The sequence below is a fragment of the Sinocyclocheilus grahami genome, unplaced genomic scaffold, assembly GCF_001515645.1.
Source record: "Sinocyclocheilus grahami isolate Dianchi unplaced genomic scaffold, SAMN03320097.WGS_v1.1 scaffold118.1, whole genome shotgun sequence".
Taxonomy (NCBI): domain Eukaryota; kingdom Metazoa; phylum Chordata; class Actinopteri; order Cypriniformes; family Cyprinidae; genus Sinocyclocheilus; species Sinocyclocheilus grahami.
In genome coordinates this window covers 2,244,205-2,259,698 of record NW_015505297.1, presented here as the reverse complement: position 1 = coordinate 2,259,698, position 15,494 = coordinate 2,244,205, and the positions used below count along the sequence as shown (strand labels likewise).

The following is a 15,494-nucleotide window of genomic DNA, read 5'->3' as shown; positions in this document are numbered from 1 at the left end:
AGGGGCGGAGCTTTAACTGAGGGTGGGGGATTTCCAAGAGCTGACGTCTGAATTCAGCGAACAGGGAATTAACAAAAGCAGGAGTTGGGGGAAATTTGCTCTGCTTCAGTAAACACACTATCAGATCAGTAATACTGAAAGACCCACTTTTCCAGCTGCAAAATATTCCACAATCCAGCTGGGGCCGGCTACAAAGATTTTTTTCAAAAGCTAAACATTTTGTGTCAGAAAAGAAAATATTTAGTGCAAAGTGTACTGTGATGGTTTGCAAAAAACCCCACGTTCAAACATCTCAACATTTTTACTGAAAGATATCGAATCATGCATATATATTTCAGATAGTTTCCATAATTCTGATATTGCATCATTTGAACAAAATAATGCATAAACTATGATTGTAAATATAATGTAAAATATTACAAATATTTGTATATTTCTAATATTAATGATATTTTTAATAATTCTAATCATTATTAGAATACACAATAATAGTAATTATTACTAATATAAAATTTTAAATTATATTATAATTTTAACAATTTTACAATTATAATTTTTGAATAATGGTGAATTTTATGTTCTTTATTTTTTTTTTGCTGAAAGATATTGAATCGTGCATAAAGATTCCGGTGGTTTCTATAATTCTGATATTGCAACATCAATAAACTAAATAAAACATGAAATAAAATGTATAAATATATAAACTTTTTTATAATATTTTATAATAATATTTTAAATTAAATGTATAATTCTATATTTTATCAATTAAATGTGTAATTCCAATTATAAACTATATTATTAAAGTCTATAAAATAAAATTAGAATTTGACTAGTTCTGTAATTATTTCGTTTTTAAATAACGTTTGCTGAAAGATAGTGTATCATACATAGATTTCAGATTTCAGGTTTATATAATTCTGACTTTGCAACATGTGAACAAAAACAATAGTAAATCATTCCTAAAATACGGTGCTACATATAATGTATAACATAAAAAAATAGTAAAATATTTGAATATGTAGGCCTATGATATGTTTCATACAAAATATAAAAATACAGAGGGGTCCAGAACTGGGATTGCATTTTTGTATTGTATTGTTTTGTGTGTGTGTGTGTTTGTGTGCGCGTTTTTGTGACAAATGAGGACATAAATTTGTATAATGACAAAGGTATGACAGGTATTACAAGGAGAATGTGACTTTTCAGGACATTACCCCACGTCCCCACTTTTCAAAACGCTTATAAATCACACAGAATGGAATGTATTGAAAATCTGAAATAGCACAAAGTTTCCTGTAAGGGGTAGGTTTAGGGGTAGGGTTGGTGTAGGGCAATAGCACATACAGTGTGTACAGTATAAAAACCATTACGCCTATGGGATGTCCCCACTTTTCACAAAAACAAACCTGTCTGTGTGTGTGTGTGTGTGTGTGTTAACAATTCTAGTTAAATATAAAATGTAAAAATCAAAATGAATTTCTTAGCATTAGTTTTTTTATTTTTTATAAATAGTTAATATAGTAAAATAATGTACATTAATGTAAAGTCCAGGAAGTAGAGTGTATGTTGCCAGCGTAGTACTGCTTCCTCATAATGTGAAGAATGGGAAACTCCTCTGTCTGTATTTCTGCCGTGAGCATTTGCCCACAAAGGCATTCACACAAAGGAAGCAGAGAATGCGTAGTTTTTGTTCAAGACGCATGTGTACAATCCAAGACAGTCTGTCCTCAAACACAACTACCATAGTAACAGTAACCATGCACGGTAAACCCAGAGGGCAGAGGGTGTTCTATTAAAACCCAATTACATTTGCAATGCACATTGTCCACAAGCACAACAGAAAGCGTACTCCCAGGAGGGAAGGTTTTTACTATTGTAAACTTATATCAGTGTGACCTATAAACAGGTAGAGTAACTTGTCTCTGATACAATCTAATTCATTCAAGTATAGATAAGATGATGAGTGGATATTGTAGGAAAGTGACCTACAAATCACAACAATGCAATTGCTTTGCAGTGCTATCAGGTCCCAACTCATTTAACCTGATCAAATACCGGAAACTCTGAAAATGTTCCTTTCCGGTATCATGTGATCAGTGTGGACAGGATGTCCTGTCCAGCTCTCGGTGCAGAGTTCTTACACAGTTAGGTGATGAAGGCTCTGATCTGAATGTTCGGTGGGAGAACAGTGGGCTATTACTAAAACCTCTGGCTCTTTTGCTGAGGCATGCAGTTCTGACACACGCATAAACACACAAACTTCCTCTAATGAGTTCACAGGCTAAACATCAGGAAAAAGACCATCCATCACATTTAAACGTGATCACTGACTCATCACTTACCATCTCATATACTTAATATGTATTGTTGCCATGCATGTGAAAATAATACAATAACATATCTCATAACATGCTTAAGGACTAGTTCACCCACAATGAATCATTGGGTTTTTGTGTAACATGTGACCATATTTTAATATAATCTTTTAATTATGGACGAATAGAGACTTACATTCCAATAATTTCCTTGTAATTGTCACAAATCAAGCCTCCGTGGCTCCCTCCGATCCCCACCAGAGGGAAACCCTCACCGGAGTACTAACTGTTCCTTAGGACTTAATTTCCCATCACCCCATGCCTGACATTGATTACATGCACAGGTGCTGATCATTACCATGACTATTTAGGCAGTGCCTACCTTACCCTCATTGCAAAGTCTTGTTTTTGCTACTGCTGACATTTCTGAGCGTTCATACCTTGTTTGATTACCTGTTGCCTACCTGGATTGTTTAGACCTGTCTGATTGTTCGCTGCCCGCCTCTTTGATCTTGCTCTGTGTTTGATTTACTCTCTCCTCTGTCTGCCGCCAGCCTCGACCCCTTTGCATGGACTCTGGTTATGATTCTGCCTTGCCTACGTTACCCCTGTATGCTGTTGACTGAACTTTGCCTGTCGAATTGTTAATAAAGCTGCACATGGATCCCAACGTCACTGAATCGTCATTACAGAAGACTTCGCCACAGATCGATCCAGCAGCTTTCTATCATTTCACCACGGAGGTAACCGCTCAGGCATCAGTACTGGCTTCCCAGCAACAACAGCTTAACCGGCTTACCTCACTCACAGAAGAGCTGGTAACGACTCTGCGAGCGCTGCGGATACCACCACCCGGGGAGAGTTCTCCGCCGCTTAACCCACCTCCACACGCTCCGGTAACGGCTGCCGTCACCACCAGCCCTCGCTTGGCATTTCTGGTCTCTCTGGACATATGAGAGCTTCCTGCCCCACTCGGCCGTCACGCAACCCTTCTGCGGTGAGTCAGACTTCCAATCTAACTACCGTATTACAAATAGCAATCACACGGCCTCAGAAAACTTGAAATATTCAGATTTTATAGTGCATTTATAATGCTTGTTATCATTTTTGGAGCTTGGTAGCATCACTCCACATTCACTTTTAATTTAGTTGAAAAGAGCTGCGTGAACATTATGCCGAATCTCTCTTTTTTTTTTTTTCCATGGAAGCCATATATCGACTTCTTTGGAATAGAATGATGGTAAATGAATTTTTGAATGCATTTTTCCTATAAGTTTCATACGCATGTGCATTTGTCATTAATTGTTGTACTTTTGCTTTTATGCAGTGTTAGAATATTTAATATACAAGATACAAACCTCTTAGGCAATTAAAACATTATTATATATACTAACATTATATATATATTTTGCATACACAAACATGTGGGGTCAGTATTAATTAGAAAAATAAATGCTTTGATTCAACAAGGAAATTCAATTGATCAAAAGTGACAGTAAAGACGTTTATAATGTTAAAACATTCAAATAAATGCTCTTCTTTTGAACTTCCTATTCTTCAAAAAATTCTGTCAAAAATGTATCACAGTTTCCACAAAAAAATGAAGCAGCTCAGCTGTTTTCAGCTTTATTTATTTCACCAAATCAGCATGCTAAAATGATTTCTGAAGGATCATGTGACACTAAAGACTGATGCTGACAATTCAGCGTTGTCACAGGAATAAATTACATTTGGAAATATATTCAAATAGTTCATTTACTAATAGCATTTCACTATATTACTGTTTTTACTGTATTTTGAATCAAATAAATGTAGCCTTTGTGACCATAAGAGACTTTTGAAAGGTAACGTATGTAAATTCATGTGAATAATTTGAGATACTATTTCTCGAAACTGATTAAATAAGGCACCTGATGTCCTGTGATATAAGATGGTGACTTTCCCAGTAGTTTGTCAGGCTAAAAAAATGCCACATTTTCACTCACATGTAAGCATAATGCAATTTTAGATGAAACTTGCTGGCATGAAACGGCATGTTCTGACACACCACCTGCTGACTCACTGTGAATGACACTGAAGGTTTAGATGTGAAGTGAAGAACGTGTGACCCACCCTCTCCAAACACCACTGGAATTTCCATTTCCATCCAGACACCTCTAGTTTCATTTCTAATACACATTAGAGATAAAGGCCACTTTTCAAACATGAAAATAGGGTAAATCACTAATTGTTTACCTTCAGGTTTCCCCCATCTTTCCATCAACAAACCGTGCTGTTCCCAGAGGTGTGAATGGGGATTCTGCAGTGTGTGTCACTGCACAGGACATTTTTAAACAAGTCATCAGTTTCCCAGTTTCAAGCAGTGGACATTTTACACAGAGGGGAATCCTGAAGCTCAGTCCATAAATCACACTGGTTAAGCAGTATGAATGGAATGTGATTCCACACCAATCTCACCTGAAAGGGTGCAGTAGTCCTACAGGTTATGTAATGGTTATGAGCAGTTTAACCTTTAAGCATGAGATTGTATTGATTTTAAAGGGCCAGTGCATTGCCTGCATACTTAACTTACAGGTGTCTCTCAACCTCATATGCAAAGTTGCCCAGACAATGCATATGCATACAGTGTAGGTGGCATTTCCCTTTCTGTCTAAAGAGACAATTCAGTTCTAGAAACAATTAAGTGACAAGCATTTTAGCAATTTACATTTGGTCATTTAGCAGATGATTTTATCCTTGCAAACACAATGCCTTGTGGATTATTATTATTATATCTGTCTATGTATCGTTCTATCTATCTATCTGTCTGTCTGTCTGTCTGTCTGTCTAGCGTCTCCACTAGCGTGTTCTCACGCTCATTTGCCGTCCATGATGAGTGTCCTGGGAGAAGACACAATGTGAAGGTAACAGGCTTGTGGCTTCAGCATCCATCCGCCCCCTGCTCCACAGAAGAAAGAGCTGCGTCTGTTATCAGCGTCCGCAGCTTCTGCAGGTTATCAGCAGCCTGACTGACCCCCGACACTCTCGCGTGAGAAAACCAGCGGCGCATATTCCCATCGTTCACTGCACTCGTGCTCGGCCACCAACTAAATATAGTCTATTCTAGTATTGTAGCCTGCCTGTACTGTTGTTTTAGTAAACACAGTCATTTTGATAGAACGTTCTTGTAAGCTATTATGAATAATAACATTTTAATAATTTTATTTATAAAAAAATTAATAAAATCAAGGGAAAAAAAGGAAAAAAACAACAACAACAAAGATAAAGCTAATATTATATGCCGAACTACACAGTTTGGCACACTATACTTTGAATAAAAATAAAATAAAAATAAAAAACTTAAAATAACTATTGTTTTAAATTAAAGTGCCCCTATTATGGGCAATGAAAGGTTCATATTTTGGTTTTGGGAGTCCCCAACAACAGATTGACATACATGCAAGGTCAAAAAACACTTCCATTGTCTTATAATATGCATTTATTTTTACCTTTCCTGCTCAACGACTCCCAAACAATTCGTTCAACGATTCATTTTTCCAAACCCCTCCTTTGCGTGACGCTAATCTGCAGTGATTGGTCCGATTGTTCTCATTTTCATTTCTTCATGCCTGTAATGCCCGATAAAGCAGCGTTTGTGAGCGCAGTGCTGCTTTGTGAACAGCATTACCGGGGAAACAGCCATTTAACCGCTCTAAAAGCAGCACCTAGTGGCAAAGAATGAATCTGCATTAGCAATATGCTAATGTTTCATGTTGAGGTCAACATGAAACGGCTTGGGATTCGTTTTAAAAAGGACTCGTTTCAATGATTCAGAGTCGACTCTTTCTTTTGAGAGACAGTAACTTTATACACGGTGCACTTTCAGATTAAAAACTTTGCAGGATGTTTCCATTCACTTGAAAAGGTAATTTTTCATGCATGAAAGGTAATTTTCAAAAATCCATAATAGGGGCACTTTAAATTTGATCAAAATAATGAATTATTTTATATTAAAAAATCTACAAATAAATACTAATAAATAAATACAAATGTAAAATTTGTTTTATTTAAATAAATAAATATGGGTCACAGGGAAGCATATTTAAAATAGATTTAATTCAGAAGCTAATATAGCCTATATAAATAATAAATAATTCCCTCTAAATATAAGTTGAAATATTTCTATTTTTATTTCTCTATATAGTCGCATATTCTTCAGGTTTAAGTTTGGTGGACTGATCTCACATTACTGAACATGAAACTGAAAAACGGGAAGGTTAAAGAGCCCATCGATCCCTTGAGACCTTTGAGATAACAGTCTGCTGCCCATTAGAAATGAATCTGTAACTGGATCAGCTCATTAATGCTCGCCCCGCCCCCTCCTCGTTTGAATGTCAGCACTGATTGGGCACAACTGCGGCACTAACAGTGACCTCGCACAAAACCTGAAGGCGACCGAAAGGATAAAACGCGCGCGGGGCGCATCACGGCGACAGTATCCAGCCCGCATCCTCTCCTCAGTGGTTTCATCTGGACTTTGAGTGAGTCTGACAAGAAGATGCCACGAGGATTTTTAGTGAAACGGAGTAAACGTGCCTCATCTACATCCTACAAGGTGCGTGCGCAAGAAGAAAAAGAGCCGCGCAAAGAGGACCTGTCTACCCAAACTCAAAATGCAAGTGTGCCGGACGTGCTGGAACCTATTACAGAATCATGGACAAGTGACATTAGCTCTAAACATGAGCAGAAACATCTTCTGGAGGACTCTGGAGGGGTTGTTGGAGAGAGCGATTACGCGCAGAGTTACTTCAGTCATCCCGAGCAGAGCGCGTCGTCTCCGCGCAACAGCACCGACTCCTACAGCCCGATCAAACCCATCAGCACGGAGCTTTTGGACAGGTGTCTGAGCTCACCAGCCATGGCAGAATCATTTCCCTTGGTCACCCCGGTGTCTTCAATCGAGCGTCTGCTAATGAACCACTCTGCTATGAAGTTTGGCACACCGGTGCCCTCATCGCTGCCCCCCTACCCTGCCTTTCATCAATGCGTAAAACGCGCGTTCATGGACTCAGAGCGCAAGAGCAAACCACCAAAAAAGCCTAAAGTCATCAGAAAGCTCAATTTTGAAGACGAAGTCACCACCTCACCAGTCCTCGGGCTTAAAATCAAAAAAGAATGTCCCGAGTCAAAACTAGCACCGCAAAGTGGTAGAAAAAAACCGCTCGGTGAGTTCATCTGCCAGCTTTGTAAGGAAGAATACTCTGATCCGTTTTCTCTAGCCCAGCACAAGTGCTCCAGGATCGTCCGGGTTGAGTACCGCTGTCCGGAGTGCGACAAAGTTTTTAGCTGTCCTGCCAACCTCGCGTCCCATCGCAGATGGCACAAACCTCGCAGCCTGAGCACCGGAGACGCGAAGAAGTCTCAGCTGGAGGCGCGTAACCACGAGAAGACCTCAGTGGAGGGGAAGGAGAACGCCAGCAAGTTGAGAGTGAACAATCAGCACCAGCTGAGTCTGGACAGCTCCCAACACCACAGATCAGCACCGGACAGCAACATGATGCACAGGGGATCCCAAGACCCTCCACTGGACCAGAGGTACCCGTCCTCGGAGAAATGCTTTGAGATGCATATCGGCTCCGCGGACAGCTCGAGGTTGTTCGATCACTGCCCCGAGGAGCCCGACAGGTCCAGCACCCCCTACCTGCCCGCGTCCGTTCCAGAAGAAGTGTTTGAGTGTCACTACTGCAGCAAGAAGTTCCGCAGGCAAGCCTACCTGAGGAAACACCTGGCCGCGCACGAGACGATCAGAACAGCCTCGTTCGCTCACATTGAAAGCGGACAGATCACTTTCCCGTGTCACCTGTGCGGAGCGCACTTCCCCTCCGCGGAGATCAGGGAAAAACACCGACTCTGGCACGCGGTCAGAGATGACTTACTCCTCAGACCTGATCTGAGTCCAGGAGAACAGCAGATATTCTCATGCAAACACTGTCCCTCCACGTTCTTCAGTTCTCCGGGTTTGACCAGACACATCAACAAGACTCATCCCACAGAGAACAGACAGGTGATGCTCTTACAGATGGCCGTCAGGCCGGGATGCTGATCTCACAAACACTTCAGATTAGGTCGAACGGCTTGTTGTTGATATTATCACTAATAATTCGTCCTGTGTCTTTATGTGGGAATAGCGAACTTACATGTTTTCTTTGTTGACAGCAGAGATAGTTTCTGTATCCTTTGATAATCTTGGATATCACTTTATAACTTCCATTAGTACAGCAAGTTATTAACAGACATCACATACAGGGTTCTCACACTTTTGAGCATGAATTTTCCAGTTGATACTTATATATATACACCAAAAAATATAAACAACAACTATAAAAATGTCCTTTTATTTTAAAATGACAAAAAATAAAATAAAATTCTCATCAATTTAATGCATCAGAACTGAGAATAACAAGAAATATAAACTTTAACTATTGAAATTTCTATGGCTTTCATTATTATGAAAATTAATAAAAAATATAAATAAAATATATTTTATTCATTTATTAACTTTTCCAGGCTTTCCATGACCATGTGAACCCTGTATATAATACTTAGCTCATATACATTCACATTTGATTATTATAACCACTTTCAGGTTTGATTCACATCTATTTGAAACTCATTACTGATAATATTATTGAAAGTTATAAAGTGTTACCCATTAAAGGTTCTTAATGTTGCCAGTTTCATTTAATTCATGAAACTGTTTATAGCGGGAAAACAACTAATCTATCAGGCTTGAGACTCTAGGCTCTCAGCAGGTTTTTGATTAATATATGTCTTTATAATATGGGAAAAGTGAGTTAATATATTTTGTGTCTCATTGTAAAAATAGCTCCCATGGAAAGCTTATTAGTCTCAATCGTTTTAGAAGGTGCTTTGATTTCTAGATCATGAATGAAGGTACTGCACGTTCCGTTATATTTTAATTGACAACAGTAGCTGCAAAAAATGTATTTATATCATAACAACTGCCAGGAAATGCCATAGCATACATCAAGACTATTAGAGGCCCACATGTAATAATAAACTACAAGTGTCATATTTATATTTTCATATGTAGCCATTTTCAGCTGTTACGGGGGAAATGAAGAGGTCAATAAATTGAATTGTCTTCGAATACCCTTTTGAAATGTAGCTCATTTGTTATTTGCAAAATTTCAAAGAAGCTGCTTAAAACTGGAAAAAAGAAAGAAAGAAAGAAAAAAGAAAAATCTAAATGTTTAAACATTTGATTCACCCAATAACTGCACAGGATTTTCTGTTGTAAGAATATTTTTATTCTTAACTGTAGTTGCAGAGAACAGCAGATATTCTCATGCAAACACTGTCCCTCCACGTTCTTCAGTTCTCCGGGTTTGACCAGACACATCAACAAGACTCATCCCACAGAGAACAGACAGGTGATGCTCTTACAGATGGCCGTCAGGCCGGGATGCTGATCTCACAAACACTTCAGATTAGGTCGAACGGCTTGTTGTTGATATTATCACTAATAATTCGTCCTGTGTCTTTATGTGGGAATAGCGAACTTACATGTTTTCTTTGTTGACAGCAGAGATAGTTTCTGTATCCTTTGATAATCTTGGATATCACTTTATAACTTCCATTAGTACAGCAAGTTATTAACAGACATCACATACAGGGTTCTCACACTTTTGAGCATGAATTTTCCAGTTGATACTTATATATATACACCAAAAAATATAAACAACAACTATAAAAATGTCCTTTTATTTTAAAATGACAAAAAATAAAATAAAATTCTCATCAATTTAATGCATCAGAACTGAGAATAACAAGAAATATAAACTTTAACTATTGAAATTTCTATGGCTTTCATTATTATGAAAATTAATAAAAAATATAAATAAAATATATTTTATTCATTTATTAACTTTTCCAGGCTTTCCATGACCATGTGAACCCTGTATATAATACTTAGCTCATATACATTCACATTTGATTATTATAACCACTTTCAGGTTTGATTCACATCTATTTGAAACTCATTACTGATAATATTATTGAAAGTTATAAAGTGTTACCCATTAAAGGTTCTTAATGTTGCCAGTTTCATTTAATTCATGAAACTGTTTATAGCGGGAAAACAACTAATCTATCAGGCTTGAGACTCTAGGCTCTCAGCAGGTTTTTGATTAATATATGTCTTTATAATATGGGAAAAGTGAGTTAATATATTTTGTGTCTCATTGTAAAAATAGCTCCCATGGAAAGCTTATTAGTCTCAATCGTTTTAGAAGGTGCTTTGATTTCTAGATCATGAATGAAGGTACTGCACGTTCCGTTATATTTTAATTGACAACAGTAGCTGCAAAAAATGTATTTATATCATAACAACTGCCAGGAAATGCCATAGCATACATCAAGACTATTAGAGGCCCACATGTAATAATAAACTACAAGTGTCATATTTATATTTTCATATGTAGCCATTTTCAGCTGTTACGGGGGAAATGAAGAGGTCAATAAATTGAATTGTCTTCGAATACCCTTTTGAAATGTAGCTCATTTGTTATTTGCAAAATTTCAAAGAAGCTGCTTAAAACTGGAAAAAAGAAAGAAAGAAAGAAAAAAGAAAAATCTAAATGTTTAAACATTTGATTCACCCAATAACTGCACAGGATTTTCTGTTGTAAGAATATTTTTATTCTTAACTGTAGTTGCACATCCACTCTCCTTCGACATCCGATACAAATGTATAGAGTTACTAGCATATGACAATATTGTGAATCTGTGCGTGTGCTTGTGTGTTGTGCAGCTGTTATATCAACACATGCAGTTAGTCCTGGAATCATGCAGCATTTGATCAGTAGTAACATACATAAAATCTACCCATGAGGATGTTTATTTCCTCTTGAAATTACGTACAGGTCTCAGTTGCTTGTGTGCAGGCCTTTAATATACACTTTATAATTTCAATCCAGAAGGGTGCTGCATAATTTCAACTCCACAAGTATTTTTTTTGCTGATAAATTTCTAAATGACTTCAAATGAAAAAGAAATATAATAAATTCTGACCCTCATGAAGTCTCGCATAGCTTTCTAGAAAGTATACAAACTTGATTTGATCTTATACATGGCAACAGTTATAACTTGCATCCGTAGTCTACAGGGTCAGATACCCTTATATCCCTTAAACGTTCAAAATTAAACGGAAAAGTGCAGTCAAGCTAGTGTCAAAGCTAGTGTCAAGGACGTTTTTTTTTTGTACACTTCCACATCTACATGTTTAAAAAAAACAACAAAAAAACAGGACACGATTACATTAAAGGCTGTTCAGCTGTCTGAAAACACGCCGTCCACTGTTAGCTTAAAAAGTCCTGAAGCGGGTAGTTCGGTTCAATTTGGCAACATCGCCGTCTCCCTGCAAGACCTGTTAATGTGGCAACTCATTCACACTTTCCTTAAAGATCCCATCTAAGATCAGGTGAATCAAAAAGAGCATTGCAGTCAAAAGATTTATGCTGTAAATGAGCTGATAAACCTGCGTGGGCTCGTCTCTAAGGCTGCTGTGCAACGAAACAAAACGACAGGACAGAGTCCAGCAAAAATCTAGCCATACAGACAGACATTCAATCTGAAGACTTGTTCTTTGACTTGTTCTAAGTGGCCTTTTCACTTTTTTTTGGTTGATTTAAATACTGGTAAATATGTACACAGATCAGATACTGTTCATACACTATGCACATACATTAAATATGTATATATTTTATATTTATAGATATATACACGCACAAATAACAGTTACAAATGACAAAGGGGCGGTTCAGTATAACATCAGTAACATTCTAATGAAGAGAAAACTGAATTTACAAATTGCAATAAACCGTGATCCATAAAGAAAACCAGCAAATAAACAAACAAATGTGAGTGTCAATGTTATATAAAAACATGTTCCACATTAGGAGTGAAAAAAAAAAAACGGAAATACGTAACAGCAAGAAGTGCTTCAGTTTAAACGCAAATCTGTTTTCAGACACTTCTTCCGCCATCGAATTGTCGCATCTTCTGTACAAATATAAAAAGTTGCGGTTTATACGATGGCAATCAAAAAGAAACATTTTCGTATGATTTATTTTTTATTAAATGATCACTGGCACTCTTGAGTAGTGGGCAGCTTCAGTGGCACCAGCTACGACAACAGTATAGGAAGTTATTTAAGTAAAACGCAACGCAATATCCATCAGTGATCGACAAAAAAAAAAAAAAAAAAAAACATTTCAAGTTGTCTTTGATCACTCTGGTTCTGTATGGGAGGAGTCAGGCAGCATTGGGGGTGTGGCTACTGCAGGCAAGAGGGTGTGGTTTGTCTCTGACACTACAGTGGGTGGAGTTCTGCAGTGAAGTGTGTGTTTGCTCACTCAGGTCAAGTCTTGTTGGCGGAGCCCGAGGAACGGCGAAGCTTCATGGACATCCGGCTCTTGCTAGCACGAGGTGATATTGGCGAGGCTAAGTCGCTCCCGTCTACCTGCATTGCTGGACTTTCGGCCAGCTGACTCTCGAGGCATGAGCCTGTCAGGGAGGGATGAGTGGAGGAAGAAGAAAAGACAGAGATCAGAACGTCACGAAGCCAGATTGTTCACACACACCCTAAACACTGCACTCAAATATCTACTCGAATGTGTCATTAAAGGGTTACATTTAGCTTGGGTTTGTGAATTCAAATACGAAATACAATGAAATTGGGTTGAAATAGGGGAAATAAGTGTCTATACTAAGAAATGTGACTTTTTTTGTGATCTCAAATCAGACTCGTGAATTTCACTCAGACTGGAATGGGAAAAACCTCTCGGTTAAATTGTACATAAAGGCCACAAGTAACAAATAGAGAGCAAAATAAGTGTGAAAACCCCTTCCTGAGGGGCGTGAGAGGTTAATATGCACCAGTGCATTGTGGGTGAAGTTCACAGAGCGAATCACAGGGGATGCTGGGACTAATCAACGCTGAGATTTGACACCTCGTCCCTCGATGAGACCAACAGGGGTGCAGTTACGATAACGCAACACAAACTACATTGTAAAAGAGGAATGGGGGGGAGGGTGAAAAAGACAAACAAAAAAGAAGGTACTTTGCCATTTTCAGTTCCAGCATACCATTCACAGCTAGCGTGAAAGACCTTCCGTTTCAAGCCTTTTCCCTTTACCTTGATGAGCCCAATGTTTTCTAGTTGAGGTTTGGGAAGGAGCAGAAAAATCACAGCATTTCTCTCTTGGGGTGCGAGAATGGACAGAAGTGGCAGATAGAAAGGACGTCAAGAGAGAGGGGCAGGAAAGATGCAAAGTGATGGGCATAGATGTGGAATGTAAGAGAAAGAAAACAAACAAAGACAGGAGGAAGAAAAAGAGATACAAGATAAAGGTGTGAGCAGGCTGAGAGGGAAAACAGTAGCAGGTGCACATAAAATACAAGACCACAAATGCAAGAGCTGATCTCTCCACACGCTCATGAAGGTTTATTATTCATACACACACACGCTCATCCACTCAACTTACGCAACACAAAAATATGTCAGGATTATCACCCACTAGTAACGAAAGTCCAAAACCGAATGCTGTGACACCAACCTCACTGAAATGATACTGCAACACCACATGTGATGCTCTCCGGTTGTCATCTGTACCTGAATGACTTCTGTAAAGCAATCGTGCTCCGCAGTAGCGTTCCGGAAGTAAAACGCCATTCACATAACCACATAATGTAACCTTATTTATATAGACATTTAAAAAAAGACCTACACATGAGCTCTGAGGCTGCTGAGAAAGGGATAACATACACTTCCATTCAAAAATGTAGGGTCGGTAGGATTTTTAACGTTTCGTGTGATCAAAAATACAATAAAACAGTCGTTTTGTGAAATTGTGTTTTGTTTTACTGTGACTTTCGGTCAATTTAATGCGTCCTTTATGACTAAAGTCATACCGACTCCAAACGTTGGTAGTGCACAGTCAAATTATCATTATTATAAAGGCAATTATTTAAACTGGGACATTTGCATTAGAGCACAGTGGTTTACTGAATAATTTTTTTTTTAAATAGGCACTTTGCAATCAATTGTTGTAATGTTGTGATTAAATCAAGAGTTGGTTGAAAATCTTCTGAAAAGCTTATGGAACAGGAAAAATACTTCCGGAACAAAGGCTGCTAAAAAAGTGGGCAGCTGCCGCCATTGAGCTCTATTAACCATATGAGAGCTGTTGTACTGTACCATTCTGGTGCTTCCATTCAACGTTTACATAAACAGACAGACATATGTGTGATATAAAGAATAGAAGATGAGGTGAGTGAAGCTGTGAGATCATGCTGGACACAGACGTGACTTATAGGAACCTATTCAACATTGATAACTCCAGTTGGTGTTTAAAATGTAAAAATATTTCACAATATTACTGCATTTTTGTTCAAATAAATGCAGCCTTGGTGACTTCTCTCAAAAACAAAAATGACCCCAAACTTTTGAATGGTAGTGTTTATGTATATCAGATGCAGTGTTGCTTTGGATAAAAGCATCTGCCAAATGCATGAAAATGTACATGTAAAAATAACAAAGGTGAGGTGACTGGATAGAAAGTAAGTGTGCATGTGATTCTACAAGCCTGGAACTGAATTAAATTGTTCGTGAAGGTGAATCGTGAGTAGTGTAAAATGACAGCTGAATTATGTCAATGCCCACCTGCTTCAGAGGGAAGATGGTGGAAAGGTGCAGGGCAGAAAACACGAGCCGCATAGTCCTCAAATGTTGTCGGTTCCAAGTGGTGCTGGACTATCGTCTCCAGATACCTTGCTCTCTCTTCGTAGCTGATAAACATACGAGTTAAAGTCATACAAGATTGGTGCATCGATTTCATAAGCGACAAAAACACATCAACAGTGGTCAAACAGTTAGCCAGGATGCCATGAGTTAATAATTCTCCCATCAGACTGTAAACTGTATTACAAAGCTGTCATTGCTTTACGTATGGTGACACTGGGTATCAATGGACATCTTACTGTCTGTGTTATTCGGTTAAGAAAAATTATGGTATTGAGTAAATGGAAGGGATTGGATTATGTCGCTGTGTATGGGTTTAAAAACGGAGGGATTCTGTTAATGGGGACGATTTGATTAAGTAGACCGGTGGCATAAG

The 15,494-nt window shown here is 38.2% G+C and overlaps 2 protein-coding genes across 2 annotated transcripts in view; one reads left to right on the top strand and one right to left on the bottom strand.

The window, feature by feature from the left end:
• The first annotated feature begins 6,805 nt into the window (after nucleotides 1–6,805).
• On the top strand, nucleotides 6,806–8,397 carry LOC107589691 (insulinoma-associated protein 2-like). The gene has a single exon (XM_016278189.1). It carries the CDS (start codon nucleotides 6,853–6,855, stop codon nucleotides 8,395–8,397), a length of 1,545 nt encoding a protein of 514 aa, XP_016133675.1. The 5' UTR covers nucleotides 6,806–6,852.
• Nucleotides 8,398–11,002: 2,605 nt separating this feature from the next.
• The window catches only part of LOC107589631 (ral GTPase-activating protein subunit alpha-1-like), an 83,844-nt gene continuing 79,352 nt past the window's right edge, over nucleotides 11,003–15,494 (bottom strand). The window contains exons 39-40 of the mRNA XM_016278130.1: nucleotides 15,041–15,165; nucleotides 11,003–12,881 (exon numbers count right to left, since the gene is read on the bottom strand). Coding sequence (XP_016133616.1) covers nucleotides 12,736–12,881; nucleotides 15,041–15,165 — 271 coding nt within the window. The 3' untranslated portion in view covers nucleotides 11,003–12,735. The remainder of the gene's footprint in view (nucleotides 12,882–15,040; nucleotides 15,166–15,494) is intronic.